Raw genomic sequence first — 25909 nt, forward strand, 5'->3', positions numbered from 1 at the left:
CCTTCTTTAAAAACATGAAGACGGAGCGCCTGGGTGGCTCAGTTGTCGGCTCAGGTCGTGATCTCATGGTTCGTGAGTTCGGGCCCCCATCTGGCTCTGTGCGGACAGCGCAGAGTCTGCTTTGGATTCTCTCTCTCAAAAGTAAATAAACATTTACAAAATATGCAGAGAAATGAGTAACTAACAGTGTAGCAGATAAGAGCAAGTTAGCCGTCAAATTCCAGACTCTGGGTCTGGAAAGGCTGGGTGCAGAGGGTGGCCCTGGTCTGCCCTCCCCCTCACCACCCCGCTCTCAGAGACGACCTTGGGCTTGGGATTAAGCCCATGCAGGAGCACGGAGAAGGGGTCATTGCAGACAGACAGCTCCAGCTTTGGCTCAGGATGAGGGGCCCCTGACACCCCAGTGAAGATGGTGGCCATTGGGGAGGGTCAGCCTGGGGCATGCAAGCCGATGTCCCATAACCAGACCTTGGACTCAACAGTCTGCTCGATGCTCTCGGCACTTTCTTTGCCCCGGAGGATGTGTCACGTCACCTCCGTGTAACGTGAGTGGACATAAAAGTGTCTCGAAGGGTCTACTCCTGGGGGGGAGGGCACTTAGGGCCAGAGCCTCTGTGACCTCCCTCGACGGACCTCTCAGTGCACAGCCTGGCACGTAATCGTGGGCTCTTCTGGACAGTGAACTCCCTGGTCCTCTCTATAAGTGCATCGAGTCACATGCTTGAGATGTAATTTTTCCAATCACGGCGTGGGCTTTGCTTGTCCCAGGGGGAAACTGTGAAGCTACCATGATGTGCAATCCGGTCGGAGGCTTGAAGCCATTTCACAGTGACAGCAGCCTCGGCTGTGCCCTCTCCCAGCCAGGCCGGGCAGCACAGGGAGATGACAGGCTCTGCGGGCCAGATGAACAGGGTCACGTGGACGGGACTCGGGCCCACATCAGCCCTTTGCCGCCGCGCTCCTGGAGATAGCGGGTGGCCCCAACAGCTGTAGAAGGGGGGCAGTGGCAGGTGTGTCCAGACAGAAGGGGGGGCCGGAGGCTGGGGACCTGCGCTCACTGGTGCGTGCGGGGGTCTGTGCCTTCCTGCAGCAGCTCACGTGCATCCACAGTCCGGCACGACTGTTGGCCACAAGGCAACGGTCACGCTATGAAGAGACTGTGCTATTTAGAATCCAGTATCCCTACTCTGAAGTGAGTCTGGCTTTGCCTCTGGGTTTAGAGCACCTGCCTGTGTCCTGCATCCGTTCCTAGGACAGTGGGTGACAAGGCGTCCAGAGGTGGCTCAGGCCCCGCTTTCAACCTCGGCACAGATGACGTGGGGACTGGGTCATTCTTTGGTCTGGGAGTCTTTTCCTGTGTTAGATACTTAGGAGTGTCCTTGGACTCTACCCACTCGATGTCAGTAGCTGCCTCCCAGTTGTGACGACTGTGACTGTCTCCAGGTATTTCCGAATGTCCTCCAGGGGTCAAAATCACCAGGGGTTGAGAGCCACCAGAGTAGGGAGGGGATTTTGTGGGGTACATTAGCTTTATACCTGTAGTCTCTGGGCTGTGTCCACGAGCATTTATCATCATCCTGGATGATGACAGGACAAGCAATTCCCAGCACTGAGGTTGGCAGAGGCGTCCACAGCTGGGGTTAGGGGCTTGAGAGAGAGGGGAGAGGTCCCATCCCACCTGCTCCTTCTCCCTTCTCTAGCTCAGTCTCTGTTCCCATCCCTTCCGGACAGTGTGACACAACATCTCCTCGGATGCTTGCTGAAATGCACATTCTGGAGCCCTGCTTCCCAGAGCTTCTGGTCCAGGGCACAGAGCATCCAGGAGCCGCCCCGGAATCTGTGTGCTACAGCTTCCCAGGGGATTCTGCTGCAGGGGGGTGGTCTGGAAACAACGCCTTGAGAAGCAGGGGTTTCAAGGCAAACGAGCTTTACCAGTCCCCTGAGGACCCTAAAATCTAACACAAAGAAGAAAACGATAACTTTAGTATAAAACCAAAAGCTATAAAGGTCCAGGAGAAAGATGAAGTTCTTGGGGTGCCTGGGGGACTCAGTTGGTGAAGCGTCCAACTTCGGCTCGGGTCGGGATCTCACGGTTTGTGAGTTTGAGCCCCGTGTCGGGCTCTGTGCTGACAGCTCAGAGCCTGGAGCCTGCTTCAGATTCTGTGTCTCCCTCTCTCTCTACCCCTCCCAGGCTTGCTCTCTGCCCCTCTCTGTCTCTCAAAAATGAATAAGCATTAAAAATTTTTTTAAATAAAAAAAGATGAAGCTCTTAAATGTAGACATTCCTTGTCCTGAAGATGGATTCATTCATTCGTTCATTCATTCATTCACCAAACACTTTCTGAGTGCCTACTATATTTCAGACATTGTTCTGGGCATTGGGGTACCAGCAGTGAACAACATAGACACGCGTTCCTGCTCTCATCCAGTTGATACCTCGCAGGGGGAGGCAAAGAAGGGGCTCTGTAACAGGGGAGTATGTTAGAAGGTGGCAGTGCTGTAAAGAGAGAGCAGGGAAGGGGGTTAGGGAGTGCTGGGGGGTGGTTTGCAGGTGTAATCAGGTGCTCAGAGAGGACTTCCTTTGCAAGGTGGTAGTTGAACACCTTGAAGGTGGTGCGCGGCAGTCTGGCAGATATCTACAGGAGTGAGTTCTCCGTGCACAAGGAAGAGCAAGCATGGAGCCACCGAGGTGGAGTGCACATTCCTGGGGCGATGCAGGGGTGCTCCTGTGGTGGAGCACAGTGAGTCGGGGGCAGGTCATGGGACTGGGGGTGGGGAGGCGCAGGAGGCTGGGTCCTGCGGAATGTGACTCTGAGGGAGGTCAGGGGGCCCTGGCGGATTTTAGGCCGATGAATGTCAGCATCAGATTTCAGACTTAGAAGGATCACCTTGGCCGGTATCTTGAGTAGACCCTTGTGGGGGGGGGGGGGGTGGGAGAAGGTGGGGGGGCAGGGTAGAAGTCATCGTTACTATTGAAATGACGGTCTGGTTTCTGCCCCCTCGGCATTTACCGTGATTGTGAAGATAGAACATGCACTGCTTTAGCTAACAAGGAAGTGTTTGCTGAGCGATATGATTAATTCAGAACAGAGAAGTGTGTGAAAGTCAGCGGGAGGAAGACGTGCCTTCTGAGATTCAGACTTCATGCCCAAGTTGGGCCTTAAGATGGATGAACAAGGGTATTTTTTTTTTTTTAGTTCCAGGGGCATATAATGGGCATTCAGTAAACAGTACACATCTGAAATGTACAATTTAATGCATTTGGTCATTTGCATATATACCCATGAGACCACTGCCCCGATAGTGAACATCTCCAGCACCCCTGAAAGTTTCCTCGTCATTTATGAGGCAGGGTAGGAATTACCATCAGGATAGGGACTTGAACGAGGGCACAGAGGCAGGGAAATGCAGGGGCTTCTTCGGACAGAAAGATGCCCACCCTGACTATACAAGAAGGACATCTCATAACACGGCTGGAAGCAGATCACATGGGGCGGGAAGCGCTGGGTCACAAGGGTTACATCACAGGGGGCTGAGCAGGGGTGTTTAAGTATGTTTTAGGGTGTGGAAGAAACAGAGTGTGTCTGCTAAAATTTCATCTTTAGAAAAAACAACAGCACCAAGCTCAAATTGTAGGTACTTTATCTTTTTGTGGTAAGCCAAAAAAAATATAACCAAGTGCATTTCTGCAAGTCTCTCATGCATACAAAGTCCATTGAAGGAAAAAGAAGCATCAGGCAATTTCATAATTAGATAATTAACAGACTCCTTAACAGCATTAAACTAATACAACTACTTAGAGATTGAAAAAAAAGCCGTTGCCACCTGATAGTACGTTATAGCCTGCATATAAGAATACATCTAATCTAGGGGCGCCTGGGTGGCTCAGTCGGTTAAGCATCCGACTTTGGTTCAGCTCATGATCTCGCGTTCATGGGTTCAAGCCCTGTGTCTGGCTCTGTGCTGACAGCTCAGAGCCTGGAGCCTGCTTCGGATTCTGTGTCTCCCTCTCTCTCTCTCTCTCTGCCCCTCCCCCACCAATGCTCTGTCTCTCTCTGTCTTTCAAAAATAAATAAATGTTAAAAAAGTTTTTTAAATACATTCTAATCTAGATAGACTTTAATAATTCAAAGGTAGAATTTTAGCATGTTCCACTAGACTCTTGATTAGTGCCTCATAGTTTTGAAGTCCTGCCCTTTATTTTTGTATCAGGTTGAACGAGAACTTTGAAGTTCAGGGAAACACTTAAATAGGTATTCGGTGAGCATCTCCTTCCTCATCCTAAAGACTTGATCTGTTTGTGAATGGGTCCCCCTCCCCAGGGCCGGGGGTAGACTGGAAGGCAGGATTTTCAGGTTTGAAGGTAGTTAAGCAGCTAAGATGAAGTCATCTTTCTTTTTCCACCTCCTGGGCAGAGAGGTTGGTAACCTCGGAGGCACTTACCAGTTGGCGGCTCTGTGATTCAACCTGAACATCCAGCAGGGCACCTTTGGAGAACTGCCCACTCTTGGGGAGAAGTGAGGAGAACTTTCCAGTTGGAAAGCATTGTGTTCTCGGTTCCGTGGAAACGAAGGACCCCATTATCTCACCACTGAGCACAGAGAAGGCTGAGTCATGCAGTCTGCGTCCAGGAATTCCACAGACCCATTCTTAACATTGGTTTCTTGGCAGAGGACCTTGACTTACCATAATGGGAAAGATGTTAATGAAGGACCGTATGGTCTCATGTTGATTGTCTCCTCACTTCTTCATGCCCAGAGTGTTTGCTAAATCCTCCTGGACAAAAGCTCGCCCTAGGATCCTTATCACCATCATTGCCACCATCATCTGATGGACTCAATTCATATCCACAAGGTGTGGTTTTCAATGCTGAGAAGTGTGACGCTGACACTAATTGCTACCTTTGTTTAGCATTCCCCAAAGTACGGGACCGTACGACCATGTTACATGGTATCTGCGCTGTCAGCACAGAGCCTGATGCGGGGCTTGAACCCACGAACTGTGAGATCGTGACCTGAGCTGAAATCAAGAGTTGGATGCTTAACTGAGCAAGCCATCCGGGTGTCCCATCAATTCCTATTTTCACATCTAGAGGGACTGAAGCTAGGCTGGGTTGCTAAAAAATGACTCCCAGTGAAATAGCTACTAAGCGGTAAAGTGGGGGCCTGAGCCTCCCCCACTTATAACCGAATGCTTTCAAGAGAATCAACAGACACTGTCCATGCCTTTGAGTCAGAAAAGATGAGACACAGGGGATTTAAAAAAATGTGCGTGATCATAGCAGGGGACCCCTCACCTACTCTTTCAAGTAATTCGTGAACTGTTCTTAATCATATTAAGTTCTAATTAAAAAGCTGCCTCTTCTTTTGAAGGAGAAAGGTCTTATCAGCAGCAACGCTTTTTCGCCGCAAGCAGCTGTGTTAATTGCATCCTGCCGGCCCGGCCCGACAGCCTCGAGTGGGGAACTCGATCATTCGATCATTCTCACCAGAGCTTCACAGCCGGTCTCCCTGCTCTCCTGCAGAGCCGGGTGGCTTAGGCTGGGCCCAGTCACTTACATTACAGGTTAATTTGGTTTCTTATGTAGAACAGCTCTGGTGTGACACTTCACATTCTTCCTCTGGCGGTTTATTTTTGGCCTTTTGGAGCTCATTACCTGGCATGAGTTTACATTCGTTCTTGCTCACACGCGGGGATTCGTGTTCGCGGGTGATCGTTGTTACTGAGTGAGGTGCGGTTGGCGCATGAGACCAGTCGGTAACGGTGATGATGATGAAGATGACAACAAGGAGCTGTGGGTCCTTATGTGGCCTGATGGGCCAGAGGGAGGTTTCACCTTAAAGAAGCAGGCCTGTGATTTGAGCCTGGCCGGGTCTGCTGTGCTGCCGTGTTTGGCTTTGGCTCTCAGGCCTCACTCGCAGCAACTCTCTGCGTCCCTCTCGTCCCCTCCCTCGTGCAAGCATGGAACTTTGCAGAATGAGCCTTGCATCCTCATGCCAAACAGAGAGGACCGCTAAGGGACGTTAGTGAGAATGGCAGCCACTGTGAAGGGGGTCACCCTCCACCACCAGGGGCAGTGAGACGTCATCACTTGTCACAGCCTGATGTGTTCCCTGGCTTCCCCCAAGGGTGGTCACATGCCTCGTTTGTGGGTCTGGGGACTCCATGAACTGCAGCAGTAAAGGACACTGACGTTTGTCAGTCAGTTGCCCCGGGCGGGCAGGTTCAACCAGATGGCTGGGCAAGTAGAATCTCACTTGAGAAGGACGGTGGGTCGTGACGACCGTAGGCATCCCCTTGGATCTTCCCACGGGCCATGGAAGCATGTGAGGAAAGTGACAGGTGCAAGTCAGGGGGCTGGTGAGCATGGAGGCCCACATCATCCCAAGGAAGAAGTTATGTCCACCGGTACATGGACATTTCGGGTCCATCCTTAGACTTCATCTGTTCACGTTCTCCCTTCTGCCAACGGTTAGTTAAGGTTCGGCCAAATCATCTGGCTCGCTCTTCTTCTGAAATTACTGAGGCAATAGAATAAAATAAAATAATAAAATAAAATAAAATACTACTTCTTGGAGAGATGTCCGGGTGCAGATATTCAAATGTGGAGCCAGGAGTGAGAGTATTCATATTCTTGGTTCAGATGCACCTGAGGTCTGTGCTCTGTTGTTTTGCAAACTTTCTGTTCTGCTGTTTCTGTTCCAAAAAGAGCATCATTGACATTGACACCTGCCTTTGGGGATGGAACTGCTAATGAAGAACACGATGATTCTTGAGAAGGAAAAGAACACCGCTGAGGAAGGTGTCGGCAGGTGGGAAGGGGGTGGGAATGCGAACTCTCCCTGCAAAGATTGTAAGGAGTGTGAAGGTGAATTCTACTGATCTTCTGGGAAGCTGCCTGCAGTGGAGAACAAAACATGGCATTCTCGGAGTCCTGACCTCCATCCCAGGCCTCACAGGATGGCATTTATGGAGGAAGAAAGTTTAGCAACGAAGTAGAAAGAAAGTGCCTTTGAAGAACAACTTCAGTCTTGATGAGCTTGTCACCAGAGGCCTCTAGGATAATAAACCAGAAGCAAACATGGACAGGAATTTGTACGACACACGCAGGACACTGACTCCAGCTGCTGCCTTGCTCTCAGACCCAGAGGCTTTGGAGGAATATAGTCAAAGTAATTTTAGCTAAAATTACATGAGAAAAACGACAACCTTGTCCTCAAAAGTGGCATTAGCGTTTATGGCTGAGCAGAGGATGAAATGGGACAGAAAGCAGCGAGGACCATTAGCAAATGGTCTGCTTGGGTGGTAGCTCCCGTGTTCTCACTCTCAGTCCACAGTCTACACGCAGCCGTGCTTTCAGACAGTGTGCTTGCTGCCTGCTTGCTGGGGGGTCTGGCCCGCCTGTTCCAGGGGTGCCCTGTTTACCTGGCCTTGTCTAGGTAGGTTTCTCTTGTTGCCGATGAGCTGGCCTGATGGTAAAAATAAAAACAACCTCTGAAACAAACAAAAAAACCCACCAACTGCCCCCAAATTTTGCATATAAACATTACTTTTCTGGGAACTTAGGAGAAAGTGTCCTAGATCGTGTGTTGAGGCAAGAAAACGGAGAATATATTTGAATAGTTTAAGGACAAGCCAGGTAAAATCTTGGTTATGGTTGGCACACATTAGGTCCTTTTAATTTGCTGGAACAAATACCGTTGGAGGACTCTAATAACCTTCTATTTGGGAGAATTTGTGTCATGATAATTATATAATAGGCGACTAGCTCACTTAGACAAAATAAATGAGATGCTCCTTGACTGGTTTTGCTTTGGTTGAATTCTGTCCAGCCCTTACGATGAAGTAGGCGCTGTTTGAGACATGGGTGGGGTGTGTGTGGATTAAAGATGGAAAGAGAGAATATTTCCCCTCAAGGAGCTGACGGTCTAGCAGAGAAATAGTTCTCCACATACAAAATACAGAAGTAAGATAGCTCCTGGAACGCAGGTCTAGGACACTGGGATAATGGCACCNTAATTCTTTTCATTCATTTACGTATTTCACAAATATCTGTCCAGCCCTTACGATGAAGTAGGCGCTGTTTGAGACATGGGTGGGGTGTGTGTGGATTAAAGATGGAAAGAGAGAATATTTCCCCTCAAGGAGCTGACGGTCTAGCAGAGAAATAGTTCTCCACATACAAAATACAGAAGTAAGATAGCTCCTGGAACGCAGGTCTAGGACACTGGGATAATGGCACCACTGGGTCTGCATTCCAGTAAAATCATCTTGGGGGGAGGTGGGTTCGAGGTCAAGACTATAATCAGGGAGGCTGTGGTGGTGTGAGAAGTGTTCACAGCTTTATCATAACAGTGGGCATGAGTAGAGGTGCCATCAAAAGCTCTCAGAAAGTACCACCTGCGTTTGACGGTTGGATTGGAGGGGTAAGGAGGAGATGAGGGAGGTTCTAGGTTTCTAGCCTGGGCACCTGAATGGATAAGGATACTATTTAAACTTTGATAGTGATTGTTGGAATAAGAGTAGGTTTAGGGGCAAATAAAATTAAGTTTGAATTGTCAGCTTGAAGAGTGCTTATCGGGGTGATGTTTTCCAGGGGGCTATGGGATATAAGGGCTTAGGATTCGGGAGAAAGACTAGCAGGGACAGAGGGAGAGAATTCCCAGTCACTAGGGTCTAGGTGGCTATTGAAGCCATGGGCTTGGACGTCATTGCCTAAGGAAGAGAGATTTCATCATAATTTCTTAGATCAGTCCACCAGAAGATGGGGTGAGGGGGCTTCAACCTAAAGAAAGTCATTAATCTAAGAGATGCTTAAGGGATGTGTCAGGACATCAGGACACCCCTTCTCCTGAAACACCCCTAGAAGAAGTAGAAGAGCTGTAAAAGGGTCGAGAACCATCTTCCAGAGTTTTCTGTGTTCCTTTCTAGCAGTGAGCAGTTGGGCAGATGAGGTATCTGCCCCAACCCTCCTTCTAAGGAACATTACCAGTTGCCCAAGTGTTTTCTTGAATCCCTCATCACGGCAGATGTGCAGGAAAGCTTATTTTGTTACTGTTTTTGAAAGATGAGAATGTTTTGGGCACAGAACTCTTCAACTTCAAAGTCTAGGATGAAAATGTTGCCCAAGTACCAATAGCCCATTTTTGTTAGCGCTGAAGTGAAAATTAGGATGTGCAAGATAGAGATTCAGATTGTGCCGTGTTCCCGCTGTTCCCAGGCAATTGTTTCCTGAGGTCACAGGATGAACCAGGACTAGAGGTAGGAATGTCTTTGAAGCCCATGAGCCAGGCAGCGAGCCAGGCTGTGGGGCTTAATGTATTCCTTCCCTGGGTCCAGGTTTCCTCTGGTGCCAGCTGACCCTGAGGGCGCTCCCCTAGCCCATCTCCCGGGGCCACTGCAATCCTTCTTGTGTTCGTGGCAAAAAAGGTTAGCATGTGGGAGCCTTCTGTGGTTCTGAAGCCTCCTTGTCTCTTTTCTTCCTGTGCAGGACGCCTGTCCCCCCAGGCACCATCTTCTTTCCTCTGGTGCATACGGAAAGCCATGTCTGTTGACCATTCCGCTTTGAAGTTTTGAATTGCACTGAAATATTTATAATGTATAGACAAACACTCACAAAGGGTTTTAGTTTCCACAAGCCATATCTCTTGACTAACTGGGGCCTTTTTAAAAAAATGTTTGTTTATTTTGATAGAGAGAGCACAAGTGGGGGGAAGGCAGAGAGAGAGAGAATTTCAAGCATGCTGTCAGCACAGAGCTCCATCTCACAACCGTGAGATCATGACCTGAGCCAAAATCAAGAGTCGGATGCTTAACTGACTGAGCCACCCAGGCGCCCTGACTAAGTGAGGTCTTTTGCTGATAAGAAGGCATATAGAGTCTCAGATCAAGGGTTGCTTAATTTAGGGAGCAATTGACATCATCCAGCAATTGTATACTTGTTATACAATCTCCGCTTTCCTCTGGATGAGACAGCCATGGCTCTTTGCTGCTTCTTGGGGTCTGTGGTCATGTTCATTGTACTGATTGATGGTGGGCTTTACTGCAGTTCTCACTGCTGGTTATTTGATACCTCCGGAACCAGATGGGGAGCGCTGAAATTCTGTGTGTCCCATGTCTGTTGATTGGTCCTGGACTGGAGGTGGCAGCAAAGGGTCGTGGCATCCAGGAACCAAGAAGGCCCCCTGGACTCTGAACTTGTGGAAGACAGGAATTGTTTTCACGCATCCTGAGGTCCTCAGCCTAGTGCAGGGCATGGCCAACATATGTTATTTGTTAACTGTTAGAAGCTGAGCGGCAAAGGAGCAATAGGGCTGAGTAAAGAAGGTACTACTTCAAGGGAGGGCACTAAAAACCAAGAAGAGGGGCACCTGGGTGGCTTAGTCTCTTGGGCCTCTGACTCCTGGTTTCAGCTCAGGTCATGGTCTCACGGTTCGTGAGATCATGCCCCACATTGGGCTCTGCGCTGACAGCGTGGAGCCTGCTTGAGATCCCCTCTTTCTGTCCCTCCCACTCACGCACTCTCTCTCAAAATAAATATTTAAAAAAAAAGAAGAAAAGAGAAAAGGCCATTTCTGGAGCATGGACGTGTCCCCTCTGCCCGAGCTGCAGATGTCAGACCCAAATCCAGATTCCACAGGGAGTGAAAATAGACTGTGATGTGTGGACAGGACAGGACTTCTATCTGCTTCCTCACTGTGACACTTCTTCCTGACGATTGGGTTAACAGAAACATTCTAAATCAGCCATTCACTTGGGGCTTCTTGAAACCAAATAGTTTGGTGCCTTGAAAGCATAAGCCATGGGTCGTGGATTGCTTTTGAATGCCCGTCTCTGATTTCTTATGATTTCTTACGTGTCTCTGGTTATGTAGTAGAATGTGGGGATAAATAAATGACTGCTGAAACACGAAAGGATAAAATACGGCGTGGTCATTTAAAAAATCACATTTTCAAATGACATGTGTTGGTAAGAGAAAATTCTCATTTTGTAATGTTCTGTGAAAAAGCAGAAAACTATCTTGGGGGCTCAGATACACTTCTTTTGAATAAATGACTATTTCCTAGATGAATGAGGTGAAAACGGCAAAAAAAACTAGGTGTCCATTGATGAATATGGCTTTTTGGCTCTGAAAAGCATGAACCAGGGGTAGTTCAAGCTACTACCTCTTTGGAGCTTAGTTTTCTTATCTGAATGCTGAAGTGGCAGTCTGTTTCCAGAATGGTCTCTGAGGGGCCCCTTTGGCCACTTGGGGTCCCACATGCTCCGAGTTGTGATTTGACTGTGGACAAAGCAGCTGTCGCCAAGAGAGATGCCACCAGGCAAGGTCTCATATGGTTCGCATCACTTTGTCAACCAGACTTGATCAACCTTGACCTCCTACTATTTCCCATCATTTTATGTGACTGTCTTGAGTTTCCGCCTCCTGGACCACTCCTTGCTGCTGCTGTGGAAAGGGGCCTCTTGATTTATTAATCAATTAATCAGCGCCTGTTGAGGAGCTATTCAGGGTAGTTTAACAGGGAAAACAAAATGCTATAGCGCATAATCAAGATGGATCGTAATTAAGAACTGCCCTCCCACTGCCGATCTTCCTGCCCACGCTGATGGCCCCACACTCCTCTCTTGCCCACAGCTCATCAAACCCTGTTCAGCCCTGGGGGGTTTCCCTGCCCCATGAAAACTGACAGTAAGTTCCAGAAGGGCAGACTTTCTTCTAACGTTGTAGAGGAAAATAAGCCTCATCAATTATTTGCAGAAAATGTAGGATCTCGAAAGTTCAATCAGGCCCCCAAAATGACATACAGCTCTGTCCAAATATACACATACACACTGTCTTGTCCCAGTTTCTCTATGGCCAGAGTCATGGAGCTGGAAGGATCTCACAGCAAGGATCAGCCATGGCCTCGTGTGACGGATGAGAGGCTCAGTGAGGCCAACTAGCATGTCCAAGGTCACACAGCTAGTTAGTAGAACTGGAATTAGAACTCAAATATTCTGGTAAACAGTTAACACCCCTGGTGATTATTTCTCTGTGAAATCCTGTTTTCCTATAAAAATAAACATAAAGTGAATGAAAGAAATCATCCTCATGAACTTCATTTTCTGATTTCTTTAAACGTTTATTTTGAGAGAGAGAGAGAACGTGAGTACATGCACAAGTTAGGAGAGGGGCAGAGAGAGAGGGAGAGAAAATCCCAAGCAGGCTCTGCGCTGTCAGCACAGAGCCTGATGTGGTGCTCGATCTCATGGACCGTGAGATCATGACCTGAGTGGAATCAAGAGTCAGACATTCCACCGACTAAGCCACCCAGGTGCCCCCGATTTCTTTTAGGTAAGGGTTTCTGAGCTAAAGAGTTTTGAATAGTACTTTTAGACCACGTTTGTGGGGAAAGTATCTTGGACTGTTTGTCATGGAGGTATTTTTCTTCGAATTGGGCAGGATACCAGACACATGTATCCAGCTTGCCACAGATCAAATGGTCAGTGGTGAATCTGCAGGGGTTGCTGGACAGGTGGAGCTGGCTGGGTCTCTCTCTGGTCCAGAACCTGTTCGGTTTGATTTTCTTCCAATGGCACTTAGCACATAGCACTAATGAGGCCAAGACTTTCTTAGAATAGAATCTCCATCGATCACTGAAGTTCCATGGGCTACAGGAAGCCAGAGACCACAGGCATCAGTCCAGGCTGACTGCACTCACCCCTCACTCCCTACAATTCTTTAGTGGACACAAGGAGAAGAATCTGGAATGTCCTTCTTTGGCTATCTTGGTGACGAGGATGCTTAGAAATCTTTTTTTTCTTTTTTTAATTATCCCTTCATGTCCTCAACCATAATAATCTTGTGTTTACCAAAGGTGTTTGTCCATTAGAGGTTTTTCTGCCAGCCCAGCTGCTCATGTCTATTTGATGCCATCAGACAGTCAAGCCCTGAATACGTCTAGGGCTTAAGTCGTACGCCGACATCTGAATTGCTCTTTACTAGCCTTGAGTTACAGATTCTCCTGTTTTGTTTTGCTTGTGTGTTCTCCAGGACCCTGCTTTCTCGGCTGTGATTCACGACAAGCTCCAGGTCCCCAACACCATTCGCAAGGCGTGGAATGACAAGGACAACCGCTGTGACATTTGTGCCACACACCTGAACCAGCTGAAGCAGGAGGCCATCCAGATGGTGCTGACCTTGGAACAGGCAGCCGGCAGCGAGCATTATGATGGCTCGCCTGGCTCGCCCCCCGCCCTCTCCAACATGCCCGCGCTGGTGGGGTCCCGGCACACAGCTGGGCTGCAGCAGCCCAGAGATTGGGCCTTTGTGCCTGCCTCCTATGCCTCCTCCAACTACACGGCTTTCGTCACCAATAAGCACAGCGGCAAACCCAACAGCCTTGGGGTCAGCAATGGGGCAGAGAAGAAGAGTGGGTCCCCAACCCACCAGGCCAAGGTCAGCCTTCAGATGGCCACCAGTCCCAGCAACGGGAACATCCTCAACTCTGTGGCCATTCAGGCTCACCAGTACCTGGATGGCACCTGGTCCCTGTCAAGAACCAACGGGGTCACCCTGTACCCATACCAGGTAAGTAGCCTCTGAATAAGTTAGAATAGGGTTGGTTGGAGTCCAAGCCCAGAAGTGGGTAGCGCTTCCTATCTTTGCCCTTTCCTTCCAGGGACTCCCCAACTTGGAGCCCAGTGTTTCCACGTGGCCCCCCTGGCCATTGCTAAATAAAGACAAAATATATGAGGGGCCAGTGATCCATGGTAGTGCTCTGCTCCCACTGTCTGGACCTTCTAAAAAAGGTGTAGGCTCCCTTCCTCACCTCTTCTGCCTTGTTGGACCATAACCTTTTTCTATTTGCAACTCACTTTAAATACTTGGGGTTAGGTTACTGAAAGTATCTTCCCGTTTTCTTATTTTCTCTTTTTCAGTTCTTTAAATTAGCACATACTCCTGAGTTTCCCTCTAGAAATTAAGGGAACAGGTCCTAAATCTGCCAAGGAATCGTAAAACATTGTCTTAACTTTTCTTGGGTGAATTTTCTGTTGGGTGAGGGTTGGGTTTACCATATGTGTTCTCTGTGTCCCCTGAGTTGATCATGTGGGAAGCAGCAGAAAGCATTGACAGTCACTGCGGATTGGAGGGGTGGCCACGGTCATAGAGTGTATTAGTCAGGGAAGCTTACTGGTGTAACAAATGATCTCAGGTTATTTCTTACTCATGGCTCTGGTGTATTGGGTGTATTTGGTGCCTGGCCACTCATTTCCATGTTACCATTTTCCAGGGGGCCTCAGAGTCTGCCACCAGATCTTGCATAAGCAGCCAGGGATTGAGGGAAGAGAGGGATTGTGGAGAATCTCACAGGGAGACTTGCGGGACCCAGCCTGGAAGGGGCATAGGTAACTTCCGTCCACATTCTAGTGGCAAGAATCCAGGCATTTGGCCTCACCTCCCCTCAGCGAAGGTGGAGAAAGCCAATCTGACCATGTTCCCCAGAGAAAAAAAGAAACAAGTTGAGAGAACAAACAGCATAGTTTTGTTACGTGGGGGCAAAGGTGCAGGGGAACATAAAGTGAGTTAAATGTGGCTGATCAAATTCCTGGTGACTTTTCTAGAGTGGAAGAGGGAGTGTAGATGGCTTGTCTTGATATCTTGAAGGAAAGTGAGGAGCCTGGATCCTTATCTTAAGTTAGTATTCTTGGATCACCAGACTGCCATTTACTGGGTGCTCTGAAGTTTACAAAATATGGTGGGTGCATCATTTCATTTAACCTCACAGGAGGCCTGTGAGCAGGCAGGACAGATGTTAGATCTTCCTTTTACAGATGAGGAGCACAGTACTTGGAGAAGTCGAATGACCTGCGGCCACACAGTTGGTGACAGAGTGGCGAACACAGGCTCACCACTTCCGACTCCCCCCAGCTTTACCCCAGAGCAGGGTCCTTTCACCATCTTTCCCAGACATGGCTCCTTTTCCGACTCCGCATACCAAGGAAAATCACTGTTGTATTGACCTGCAGTGGCCTATTTGCCCCTTTACTTTTGGGTGGAATTTTCTGGATTGTGAGTATAAAAAATCTGATGCTGAGCCAACAGCCCCCTGGACAGAGCTTTATCGTCTGATGCTTGAACATAACCAGGAAAGGCACAGACAGAATAGCCTCTTTCCGCGGTTGAGTAACATGCCTTTTCTGTTAGAGATTTTAAATATATGATTTTGAAAACTAATAAAAAGTAATACATTTCCTGTAAAATAACACACCAAAAACCCAAACAAGTATAAATAAGACTTTAAATATCAACGTCGCCCAGAAAGGGACTATAGAACAGTTGGGTATGTTTCCACCTGGGATTTTATCCGAACACAACTGATACAGTTGTGATTATGTTTAATTCTGTGATCTGCTTTTCACTTTGTATTACTGGGTGCATTTTCCCATGCCATTATGTGTTTCTCCTAAGAGAGGGTCTTTAATGGTAGCATAGTATGCCATTATATAAATATGATCCATTATCTGAGGGTGGCCTAATTCGTATAACGAAGCACCAATTACTTGAGGTTCGGTTTTCGCTACTATAAATAAAATGCTTGCACATTCTTCTACCCAGGTCACATTTTCAACACACCCCGGGTTGTGCGAGCCACCCTACTCATGTTACACAGGCCACTCACATTACACCTTCCTGGGCCCCAGAGCTCTTGTGACATCTATCAGGTGCTAGGTAGAAGACTCAGCTGCCGCACAGCCCTAATGAGCGAGGACGGGGGGATTGGGCGCTGGTGCTTTCCTAGAAAATAGAGTGGTAGGAAAGTTTGTATGGGGGGAGGGGTTGAAGATGCTGCTTGAAAGCACAATTAAGGATTATTGGTGTATTTTTTTTTTTTTACTTGTGCCTGATTAGTTTTGCTCCCCCTCTTCCTTCGTGTCTGCTGAGAAAGAATTTCCTGCCCAATCACACATGTTTATGAAACTCTAACCAAGTGCCGGACACCATGGGAGGTGTTTGTGGGGCTCCTGTGTTGGGCAGGAAGCCCAGGTTCCGGTCCTGTGGTCCTTACGGACAAGGAAGGTGAATCACCCGGTATCAGAGGATTCACGCGCGCTGCCAACTTGACAATTTCCTGGGTAAATTTGAACGCTTCTTTCCAACTCCAGGACAGGCTAATTCATGCATTTCCCCCTGGTTGATAAAGGGATCAAAAGGAATCTGTCTGGGATAAAGAGATTCGGTGCCTGGCTGTGAATCTGTGCCCCCATGTTATGGCTGTGGCATCCTGATGCCCGGGGCTAGGCGAGCCGCGTCCGGCCAGACTGAATGGCTCCGGTTACGAACATCTCCCTGCCATAAATATTCTGCAGCTCACAGTGTAGCCAGCTCAGCAGACAAGGCTGACTGCTCTCAAAGCTGACCTCACTTTCCTGCCTGCCCATACTCCTGCTTCCCTCCCTGCAAAGCAGGTAGCCCACTGGACTGGAGCCAGGGCTGCTCGCCGGGCAGAGAAGCATCTAGACTTTGTCGATGCTGAGATCTGGAGCCTGTGGAAATGAGGGAGAAGAGGACGCTGTCCTCCCATTTTAGTGCAGGGAGGATGAAAAGATAAGAACAGGCTTCCCAACACGGATGGGGTAGACCTTCACGTGGGTGACAGGAAGGTCCCTCAAATTCCTCAAGCCCCCTGTTACCCCCACCAACGTCTAACAATCTCTGGTTGTCTTTCACAGAAAGACCTTCTGCTATTATCTTGTAGGCAGTTAACACAATCTGTATACATACATGGTAGGCAGAAAATACTCTAGAACCTTCTTTGGACCACATGGGTTTTGACTTTGAAAAGACATGTCTGGGGTAGTTCCTTGTAGTCAACCACAGGTTAATTCCATCTTTTTTTTTTTTTTTTCTACGTTGAATAATCCATTTGAGGAAATCCATTTTGTTTTGTTTTGTTTTGTTTTTAATGTTTATCATGTATTTTTGAGAGGGGGAGAGTGTGAGTGTGGGAGGAGCAGATAGAGAGGGGGACAGAGGATCTGAAGCAGGTTCTGCACTGACGGCAGCAAGACTGAGGCAAAGCTTGAACTCACGTATCGTGAGTGAGATCATGCCTTGACTGAAGTCAGACACTCAACCACCTGAGCCACCCAGGCACCCCTAATTCCATCTTTTTGAAAGGCAGCTGCTTTTGCATGATTTCTAGTGATTATAGTAAACACCTGCAGGGGAGACTGCTCACATAGCACTCAGAAGCCACAGAATGCTGTGGTTCCAATCCAGAATCACAGAATCCAGTTCCGTAGAGTGATAACTGTCTTCCACGTCGCCGTGGGAGAATCAGAGACAGTCTTACCTGGGTCAAGTCCATGGCACCAGCTGATGGTAGCTTAACGGCTCAGTCTCTTTCCTCACCTATGGAATCCCAACCCTGTAGGTCATTGGACCACAGTCAATAGAAATATGAAAATATTTTATAAACTCTAGCACAGGGATACCAATATCAGTGATCTATTTGAATCCCCTCATTTGCCAGAAGAGAAGCCAGAGGCTGGGAGGTAGGAAATTTTTATGTTCACACTTTCCTAAGTCTTAGTTTGATCTCTTTTGCTAGAATACAAACCCACTGAGAACCAGATGCCTTTTATTCTTATGTCCCTCACAGCAGCTAACCCGTGCGAAAGTGACTACTCATTAGAGAAAATGCTGATCTCAGGAAAACACTAAAGGTGTTTCTCATGACTGGCCCTAGGTTCAGGAAAAAAGACCTATTGAGACTCCAAGATTTTTGGTGGAAACCACCAGTTTTTTGGTACCAAGCTAATCTCTAATCTGAAGTACCTTAACAATACTCAGTAAATCCTTGGATGCAATGGGAAGAATCCAGGTGGCGTTTGATGCCACACTTGATACAGGGACATCTGAAGGATAGGAGAACTTTATTTCCTAGGACTTTGGTAAAGTCAGCCTGTCAAGAAAATTTAAGATGATGTTAGATTAATACATGAATCATAAATCCATAATGGATCATTAGCGTGATAGAGTATTGAGTGTGCATTCCTTGAGTTAAAGAAAAATGTCTCTGGTGTAAAAATTATCCTGCTTCCTCAAAAAGCATCCGTTGGAATCAATGTCAGAGATCATGGTAGACTGAACTGTGGGATTGTCTCTATTTCCAGAAGACGACTGTGCCTAGTGAGCCACAGATGTTATTGGAGTATACACGTTAGGTTATGGGCGGAAGGAATGGAATAGCGCCACCAGCCTACAAACGCGTCAAGGTTCACTGAGCCATGAGGCCTCTGCAGTACCTAAACTAGCTCTTTTTTTTTTTTAATCTTTATTTTTGAGAGAGAGACAGAGTGTGAACAGGGAAGGAACAGAAAGAGAGAGGGAGACACAGAATCCGAAGCAGACTCCAGGCTCCGAGCTGTCAGCACAGAGCCCGACGCGGGGCTCGAACTCACGAACCGTGAGACCATGACCAGAGCCAAAGTTGGACGCTTCACCAGCTGAGCCCCCCAGGCACTCCTCTAAACTTGCTCTTGAGAGGTCAGACGAACTTGGGAGGACGTGGTGCTGGTTCTTTTTGTGGAGGATTTCCAAGCACCCCTGCAAGAGGAAGGCAAGATTCCACTCGGTAGGGCGCCCGTACTCAGAGCCTCTGCTTACAACTTACGATGGCTTCGTGGATGCCAGAAGCACGTGTTCTAGGGTAGCTGGGCGCAGGGGATGAGGTGTGCGTGTGCTCCTTCCTGCTGAGCTACTTTCCAGGCAGGAGTGGGGGCAGGTGTTTGTGGCTGTGGGGAGCGGAGGACTCTCACTCATGTTCTTTGCTCAACTTGTCCACTAACGTATGCACAGTGTCTTTTTGGGCTAGCCCAGTGTCCACTTCCTGCCCATCTTCTGCCGCGTCTGCCCAGGCAGGGCAATGGCATAAGATGTCACAATTTGACAAATGACAACAACATCAAAACCATTTTTTTTAACTTGATGGGTTTATGTTTCCCACCTATTTATAGATGGTCAGAGGAGTATTATTTATCTTGATGCTTTTTCACAAACTGTGACCACAAGGAAAGGAAGTAGTTTGTATATTCAGTCAGGGACGGAGCGTTTCTGGAGGATATGGTGCTCAGGGTGAAATTCCAGAAGGGTCGTCATATCTTATGGATGTGGGCAGGGCTGTGATCTGAGTGAACACCCAAACTTCAGCAGGAAATTTCAAAAATACTCTCTTCCTTGGTGTCGGANGAAAAGGAAGCCTGTGGATATGTTCCCTTACATAGTAAAAAGGGGTTGGCAGATATGATTCAGTTGAGGATTTGGGGGGAGATCACCCTGGGTTATCTGGATGGGTCTGACGTAATCACAAAGGCCCTTATGAGTAGGAGGCAGGAGGGATGATCAGAGCCAGAGGCGATTTAGGGACAGACGCTGAGATTGGAGAGGAGAGGAAAGAAGGGCTTTGGAGGTAGAGGAAGGGGCCGCAAGCCATGGAGCAAAGCCAGCTTCTAAAAGCTGGAAAAAGGCTTGGCATCTGATTCTCTGCTAGAGCTTCTAGAAAGAGCCAGCCCTGCAGACCCATTCCAGATGTCCGACCTCCAGAACGTTAGCGAGCAGAAAAGAGAGAATAAACCTGGGTTGCTTTAAGCAGCTCAATCTGTGGTAATTTGCTTCCAGCAGTTGGAAACTAATGTACCCAGGAAGCATTTGGTAGCTGAAAAGCGTGGTGGGGGTAGCTGGGTGACGTCTTCAGCTGGCAAATGACCGGACGTCACCCCGTGGATCGGACAGTACGTCAGCAAGTCAGATGATTTCATGTGGGTGCCTCCCAGGACGAGAGGGTCACTTCTCCTGCTGGGCTGGCTTCTGGTGGTCTCGGATGTCACCCTTGTTATAGCTTGGCGATGACCAGCACACCACGGCGACTCTGCATTGGCCACTGTAATTACTACCATGAAAGTCTCAAGAGAGAGAATCCCAAGCAGACTCTGTGCTGTCAGCGCAGAGCCAATGCAGGGCTCGAACTCACAAACAGATCACGACCTGAGCCCAAATCAAGAGTCGGACGCTCAACCGACTGAGCCACCCAGGCGCCTGGGTATCCTCTTTATGTTTGGTAGGCAGAAGACAGCTATTGGAGATTTTGGAGCAGGGGAATGAATAAGTTTCCTTGCTCTATGGCAGAAATTATTTTTAAAAAATTTTAATGTTTATTATTTATTTTTGAGAGTGTGCGTGGTTGGCGGCGGCGGGGGGGGAGGTGGGGCAGTGAGAAAAGGAGACACAGAATTCAAAGCAGGCTCCAGGCTCTGAGCTGCCAGCACAGAGCCCCATGTGGGACTTGAACCCACGAACCATGAGATCATGACCTGAGCTGAAGTTGAATGTTTTTTTTTTTTTAATTTTTAATATTTTTAAAAATTTATTTCTAGGAGAGAGAGAGAGACAGCGTGAGCAGGGGAGGGTTAGAGAGAGAGGGAGTCACAGATTCAGAAACAGGCTCCAGGCTCTGAGCTGCCAGTCAGCACAGAGCCCGATGCGGGGCTCGAACCCAGGAACCGCGAGATCATGACCTAAGCGAAAGTCGGATGCTTAACCGACTAAGCCACGCAGGCGCCCCTGAAGTTGAATGTTTAACTGACTGAACCACCCAGGTGCTCCCTCAATGGCAGGAATTTTTAACCGCACACTAGAATCACTTGAGAGCTTTAAAAAAACTACCTGTGCAGGAGCCACACCCCAGACCAAGTGAATCAGAAAGTCTGGGGGTGGGACCCAGGCCTGGGTTTGAACTGCCAAGGTCAAGAACTACAGCTTTAAAGAACAATTTATCTGGCAATGGTGTAATGAGTTCAGGGAAAGGAACAAGAGAGGTTGTATGTGACAGATCGCAGACAGATAGTATATTCGTTTCCTAAAGCCACCATAACAAATTACCACAAACTAGGTCACTTCCAACAACAAAAATGTATTTGCTCACAGTTCTGGAGGCTAAGAGTCCCAGATCAAGGTGGGGCTGTGACAGTGGAGAGACAGAGAGCAAGCAGGGTAAGAGCAGAGAGAGAGAGAGGAAGACACAGAATCTGAAGCGGCTCCAGGCTCCGAGCTGTCAGCACAGAGCCCGACGCGGGGCTCAAACCCATGAACCGCGAGATCATAACCTGAGCTGAAGTCGAACGCTTAATTGACTGAGCCTCCCAGGCGCTCCTGTATTTTTTTTCTTTAGAAATATTTCTAGGCCCCAGAGGGAGGTGGTGGGCCTGGGGCAATTGTGTCCCCGGTTTGGGGACTGGCTTTCCTCTTCCCCCAGCTCTGTTCGGCTGGGCTGGTGTGTTAGAGTCACTGCGCGAGGGAAGAAGGTGAAATCCTGGTCAGAGAGAAGATTCTCTGGGTGTCGGCTCCTTTCCACGGTTACCTTCCTTCATCAGCGCCATCCTACCAGCCTGGTTTCCTGAGGCGAAATATTGGCTTTCTTTATGGAGCCGAGGAAAAGAGCTACAATACCCACCAACCACAGTGACCTGGTCCAGGGGGTAACAACGGCCACGGCTTCCTTCCTTCCTTCCTTCCTTCCTTCCTTCCTTCCTTCCACAGATTTTTTGGGAAAGTCTGAGGCTGATACTTATCAGCACTTTTATCCAGGTCTGGAACAATGAGGGACTCGGTGCTGGGCCACGCTAGATTTGCTGCTCATGCACCAGCAATAAAAGCCGGGCGTCCTTGCTTGCTGTGTGGGGTGACCTCTAGCACAGCTTCCTGGCTGTCACGTGCCTGTGTTTTCTCCTCTGCAAAGCGGAAGGTCGCAGAGCTGCTGCGGGGACCGTGTGAGATGTTGGACGTTGAATGCTCTGCGTGGTATCAGACACGTGGCAGCCCCCTAGTTCAGTGACCCGAGCGTGAGCGTCATGTTCCTTTAGCAGCTTGGGTTCAGCTTGGGACTCAAGACCCAGTGAACCAGGGCCCGCTTTTCCACGATAAGAACCAGCGGTAAATGAGAACACAAGGCCCCAAAACCATAAACTGAGTATCATGCATGTGAAATCAGTGCAAATCACCAGCTCAGAAAACGTCAGCCACCTCTCCACGTGACCAGACACCAACTTCCCATCTGGACCTAGCAGCTGATGTGAGATTCTGAGTCGAATGATCTCATCCCACTGTTAGAGAATAAATTAGTAAAATCCTGAAAGGCCCATGGAAAAGAAAACCCAGTTTTCTTCGTATTTAAAGGCCTTCAAAAGGGAGGAGGGGAGGTGATATAGAGGCTCGTATCATTTAAAAGTTTATAGAATGATGGAGAAGTAGCACTTAGACCAATGCACAAGAGTAAATCCTCATTATTTTGGAGTTAATTTGAAATAATGAGTGATCAAGGCCTAGATTGAGATTCTTACTCAACACTTTTTTAATGTTTATTTATTTGAGAAAGAGAGAGAGATAAAGCATGAGCAGGGAGGGGCATAGAGAGAGGGAGACACAGAATCCAAAGCAGGCTCCAGGCTCTCAGCTGTCAGCACAGAACCTGACGCGGGGCTTGAACTCACGAACCGCAAGATCATGACTTGAGCTGAAGTCGGACGCTTAACCGACTGAATAAATTCAGTCGCCCCTGAATAAATTCTTTGAAACAGTGCTCAGGGGGTGCCTGGGTGGCCCAGTCGGTTAGGTGGCCGACTTCAGCTCAGGTCATGATCTCTCAGTTTGTGAGTTCGAGCCCCGCATCGGGCTCTGTGCTGACAGCTTGCTCAGAGCCTGGAGCCTGTTTCAGATTCTGTGTCTCCTTTTCTCTCTGACCCTCCCTCGCTCACACTGTCTCTCTCTCTCTCTCTCAGAAATAAATAAGACTTAAAAAAAAAATGAAACAATACTCAGGTCTTTCATTCTATTTTGTATACCTACAGTAGATACCTACCATTATAATACATGTGTTTTCTTACTATTTACATATATATTTATAAAATACATATCTTTTACAATTGTTACATACTTTGGGCTCTTCAGTAAATCAGAACATTGAAGTCTCCTCCTCACCTAGCCCACCCCAGGCATACATCCAATTACTTTCAAGTTGAGGTTTGACTGTGCTAACCATCTTGAGCGTGACGAATGAACATGCCTCTATCTTATGGAAGGATTTGTGAGGATTAGGTAATGAGTCACATATTTCATATGCCTAAGTCACTCCCGGGGAGCAATTGAGGTGTTGCGGAAGCATATCAGTGGCCATTTTTAGGACCCTGGAGACCATTTAGTGCCTTCCTCCCTCCCCGGCGGGCTCAAAGGGTTAGCATGTCTCTTCAGCAGCTTATCTGAGGCCTGGGAATGATGGAGACACTGGGGAGGAAACCGCCTAGAGAGCAAATGCAGCCGTGGCCACGTCTATACCCAAGGCTGTGACCAGGAGTTTTCTAATCACATGTCTAATCTGAGCCAATCTGACAGTTTCTGTCACCTTCACAAGGCTGGCTGCCCTCAGTCCCTGTGGATTAGGCTGTGAAGGGCCGTCCCCGTGGGAAGACTGAACCCACTGGCCTGTTCACCATGCTCCCTTTTTGTTAAAGCACACAGACCTCAGGAGCGCCTGGTGGCTCGGTAGGCTAAGCGTCCGACTTCAGCTCAGGTCATGGTCTCATAGTTTATGAGTTCAAGCCCCACATGGGGCTCTGTGGGGCTCTCTGCTGTCAGCGCAGAGCCTGCCTTGGATCCTCTCTCTCTCTCTGTGCCTCCCCTGTGCTCTCGTTCCCTCCCCCCCCAAAAAAACCCCACAACCCCCACCCCCCAAAAAACCCACATAAAACCACAGACCTCAGAGACGCCAGTGGAAGCAGGCTGGGAAGGCTGCCCCTGTGAATTATAGACGACAGACCAAGCCCAGGAAATGTCAAGTGACCTGCCCAAGGTCACACAGCTAGGAAATGCCGAAGCTGGGACTCAAACCCAGTTTCCTGCACGCTTGCCCCTGGCCCCTCACCACGCTGCTGAGGGAAGGGGGCCAGTGCCTCGATCGCTCAGACACACAGCCTTCCTGGCGAGGGATGCCCACAGCACACTCCGCTCACACCGCCTGGGGGCAGTTTTGTGTGGCTCAGATTTCCAAGTCGGGTTTCATGTCATATTGCTCTGCACAGTCATGGAGAAATAAAAACCCTGTTACCTCTTCTCACCGGGCGGTGGGGAGGCCAGTGGGGACAAAGCTTGAGACAAAGTGGGGTCAATAACTCCCCACCCCCCAAACCCCAAACCAAAAAGTCTGTGTGAACAGTACTGCCACCTAGTGAGATGTAGTTTGACTTACCTGAGAGGCAGACAGGACTAATATTTCGAATCTCGTAAATTACAGTAATTCCCTGGGATTAATAAAAGAAAACAGGGCCATTTTCTTGTCGGTAATGTCTTAAAAATTTTTTTTTACTGTTTCTTTATTTTTGAGAGAGAGACAGGTCAGCATGGGGAGGGGCAGAGAGAGAAGGAGACACAGAATCTGAAGGAGGCTCCAGGCTCCGAGCTGTCAGCACAGAGCCCGACATGGGGCTCGAACCCACAAAGGGTGAGATCGTGACCCGAGCCAAAGTCGGACGCTTAACCAACTGAGCCACCCAGGCACCCCAATAATGTGGTCTTAATTTAACAAGTAATATATGTTTATGGTCAGTGTCCTAACACATATACTTTCAAAAGGACCTCGTTGCCTGAACTGATTTTCAGTGAAAATGGAACTCCGTTTTGGCCTCGTGGAAAGCGCGGCTGGATGCGTGCGTGTGAACCGTGGCTCACCCGCTGAGTAGCCGAGCAGCATGGTGACCACACAGAATGTTAACCTCCGTCCATAGCGTCGGTCTCCTCAAGGTCTTTTTGAGGATTAAGTTTGTGCATCCTGAAATTTATTTTTGAGTTCTGAGCACTGGATTTAAATGAAATTTTACACACACAGATGCAACCCGTGAGTTGCAGAATGAGATTCCATACTGAGAAATTCTACAGAACCCAACGCACAGGGACTGCTTATGGAGCATGGCTCCCCACCTTCTGGCATGATGTGCTGAGAGGGGACGTATCCTCACCGGAACATGCTGTCACCCCTGAGAAATGGTCGTGGAGCGGGTGAATCCTGAGGCTGAGGCATCACTTCCATCTGAGCAGGGCACAGCGGGCCGTGAGTAGCCTTCTCAAGACGTGTATCTGGAACACAGCCGTGTGCAGAGCCCCGTGTGTAGCCTGGGGACTCCCTCACAGCCCATTGCCACGGAGATTGTGTATTGCAGTTCTTGTTGAAAACCACTTTGTTTTGGTTTCCTATAAGGACAGATAATCCTTTCTCACTCAAATAGCTTTTTTTGATAGAATGCAGGTGCTTTGGGGGATTAACTACTACTGTTGTGTGAGGTGGCCTGCTTCCTCCAAAGACAGGTCAGAAAACCCACACAGAGTCAGAGTTATGAGTTTGGGCACTAAGAAGCAGCGGCCTTTGGGGCGCCTGGGGGGCTCCATCAGTTAAGCAAGTGTTCGACTTCGGCTCAGGTCACAATCTCATGGTTTGTGGATTCGAGCCCCACGTCGGGCTCTGTGCTGACAGCTCGGAGCTTGGAGCCTGCTTCTGATTCTGTGTCTCCCTCTCTCTCTCTCTCTCTGTGCCTCCCCCGCTCATGCTTTGTCACTCCGTCTCAAAAATCAATACACATTTAAAAAATGAAGAAAAAAAAGAATCAACGGCCACTTTGTTGAGTCTGTGAGGTGAGAGAGGAACAGGAAGCAGAGAAATGAAAGTTCTTGTCTGCAGTGAGGAGGAGAAAAGATGGATGGTGGTGGCTGATGCTTTGTGGGAAGAAGGAGGAGTAGGAGGTGCTGGCCTCTAGTGAGTGTGGTTTAGAAGCTCCACTATCCTAGAAAAAGGCTGCAAATCCACGCGTTAACCGAAGAGGTGGT

At 48.5% G+C, this 25909-nt stretch overlaps 1 protein-coding gene across 1 annotated transcript in view; it reads left to right on the forward strand.

Moving 5' to 3' along the window:
* The window catches only part of LOC144244561 (kinesin-like protein KIF26B), a 266228-nt gene that overhangs the window by 97834 nt on the left and 142485 nt on the right, over window positions 1-25909 (forward strand). The window contains exon 5 of the mRNA XM_077779911.1: window positions 13034-13570. Coding sequence (XP_077636037.1) covers window positions 13034-13570 — 537 coding nt within the window. The remainder of the gene's footprint in view (window positions 1-13033; window positions 13571-25909) is intronic.

This window comes from Crocuta crocuta, unplaced genomic scaffold, assembly GCF_008692635.1.
Source record: "Crocuta crocuta isolate KB4526 unplaced genomic scaffold, BGI_CrCroc_1.0 scaffold322, whole genome shotgun sequence".
Lineage (NCBI taxonomy): Eukaryota > Metazoa > Chordata > Mammalia > Carnivora > Hyaenidae > Crocuta > Crocuta crocuta.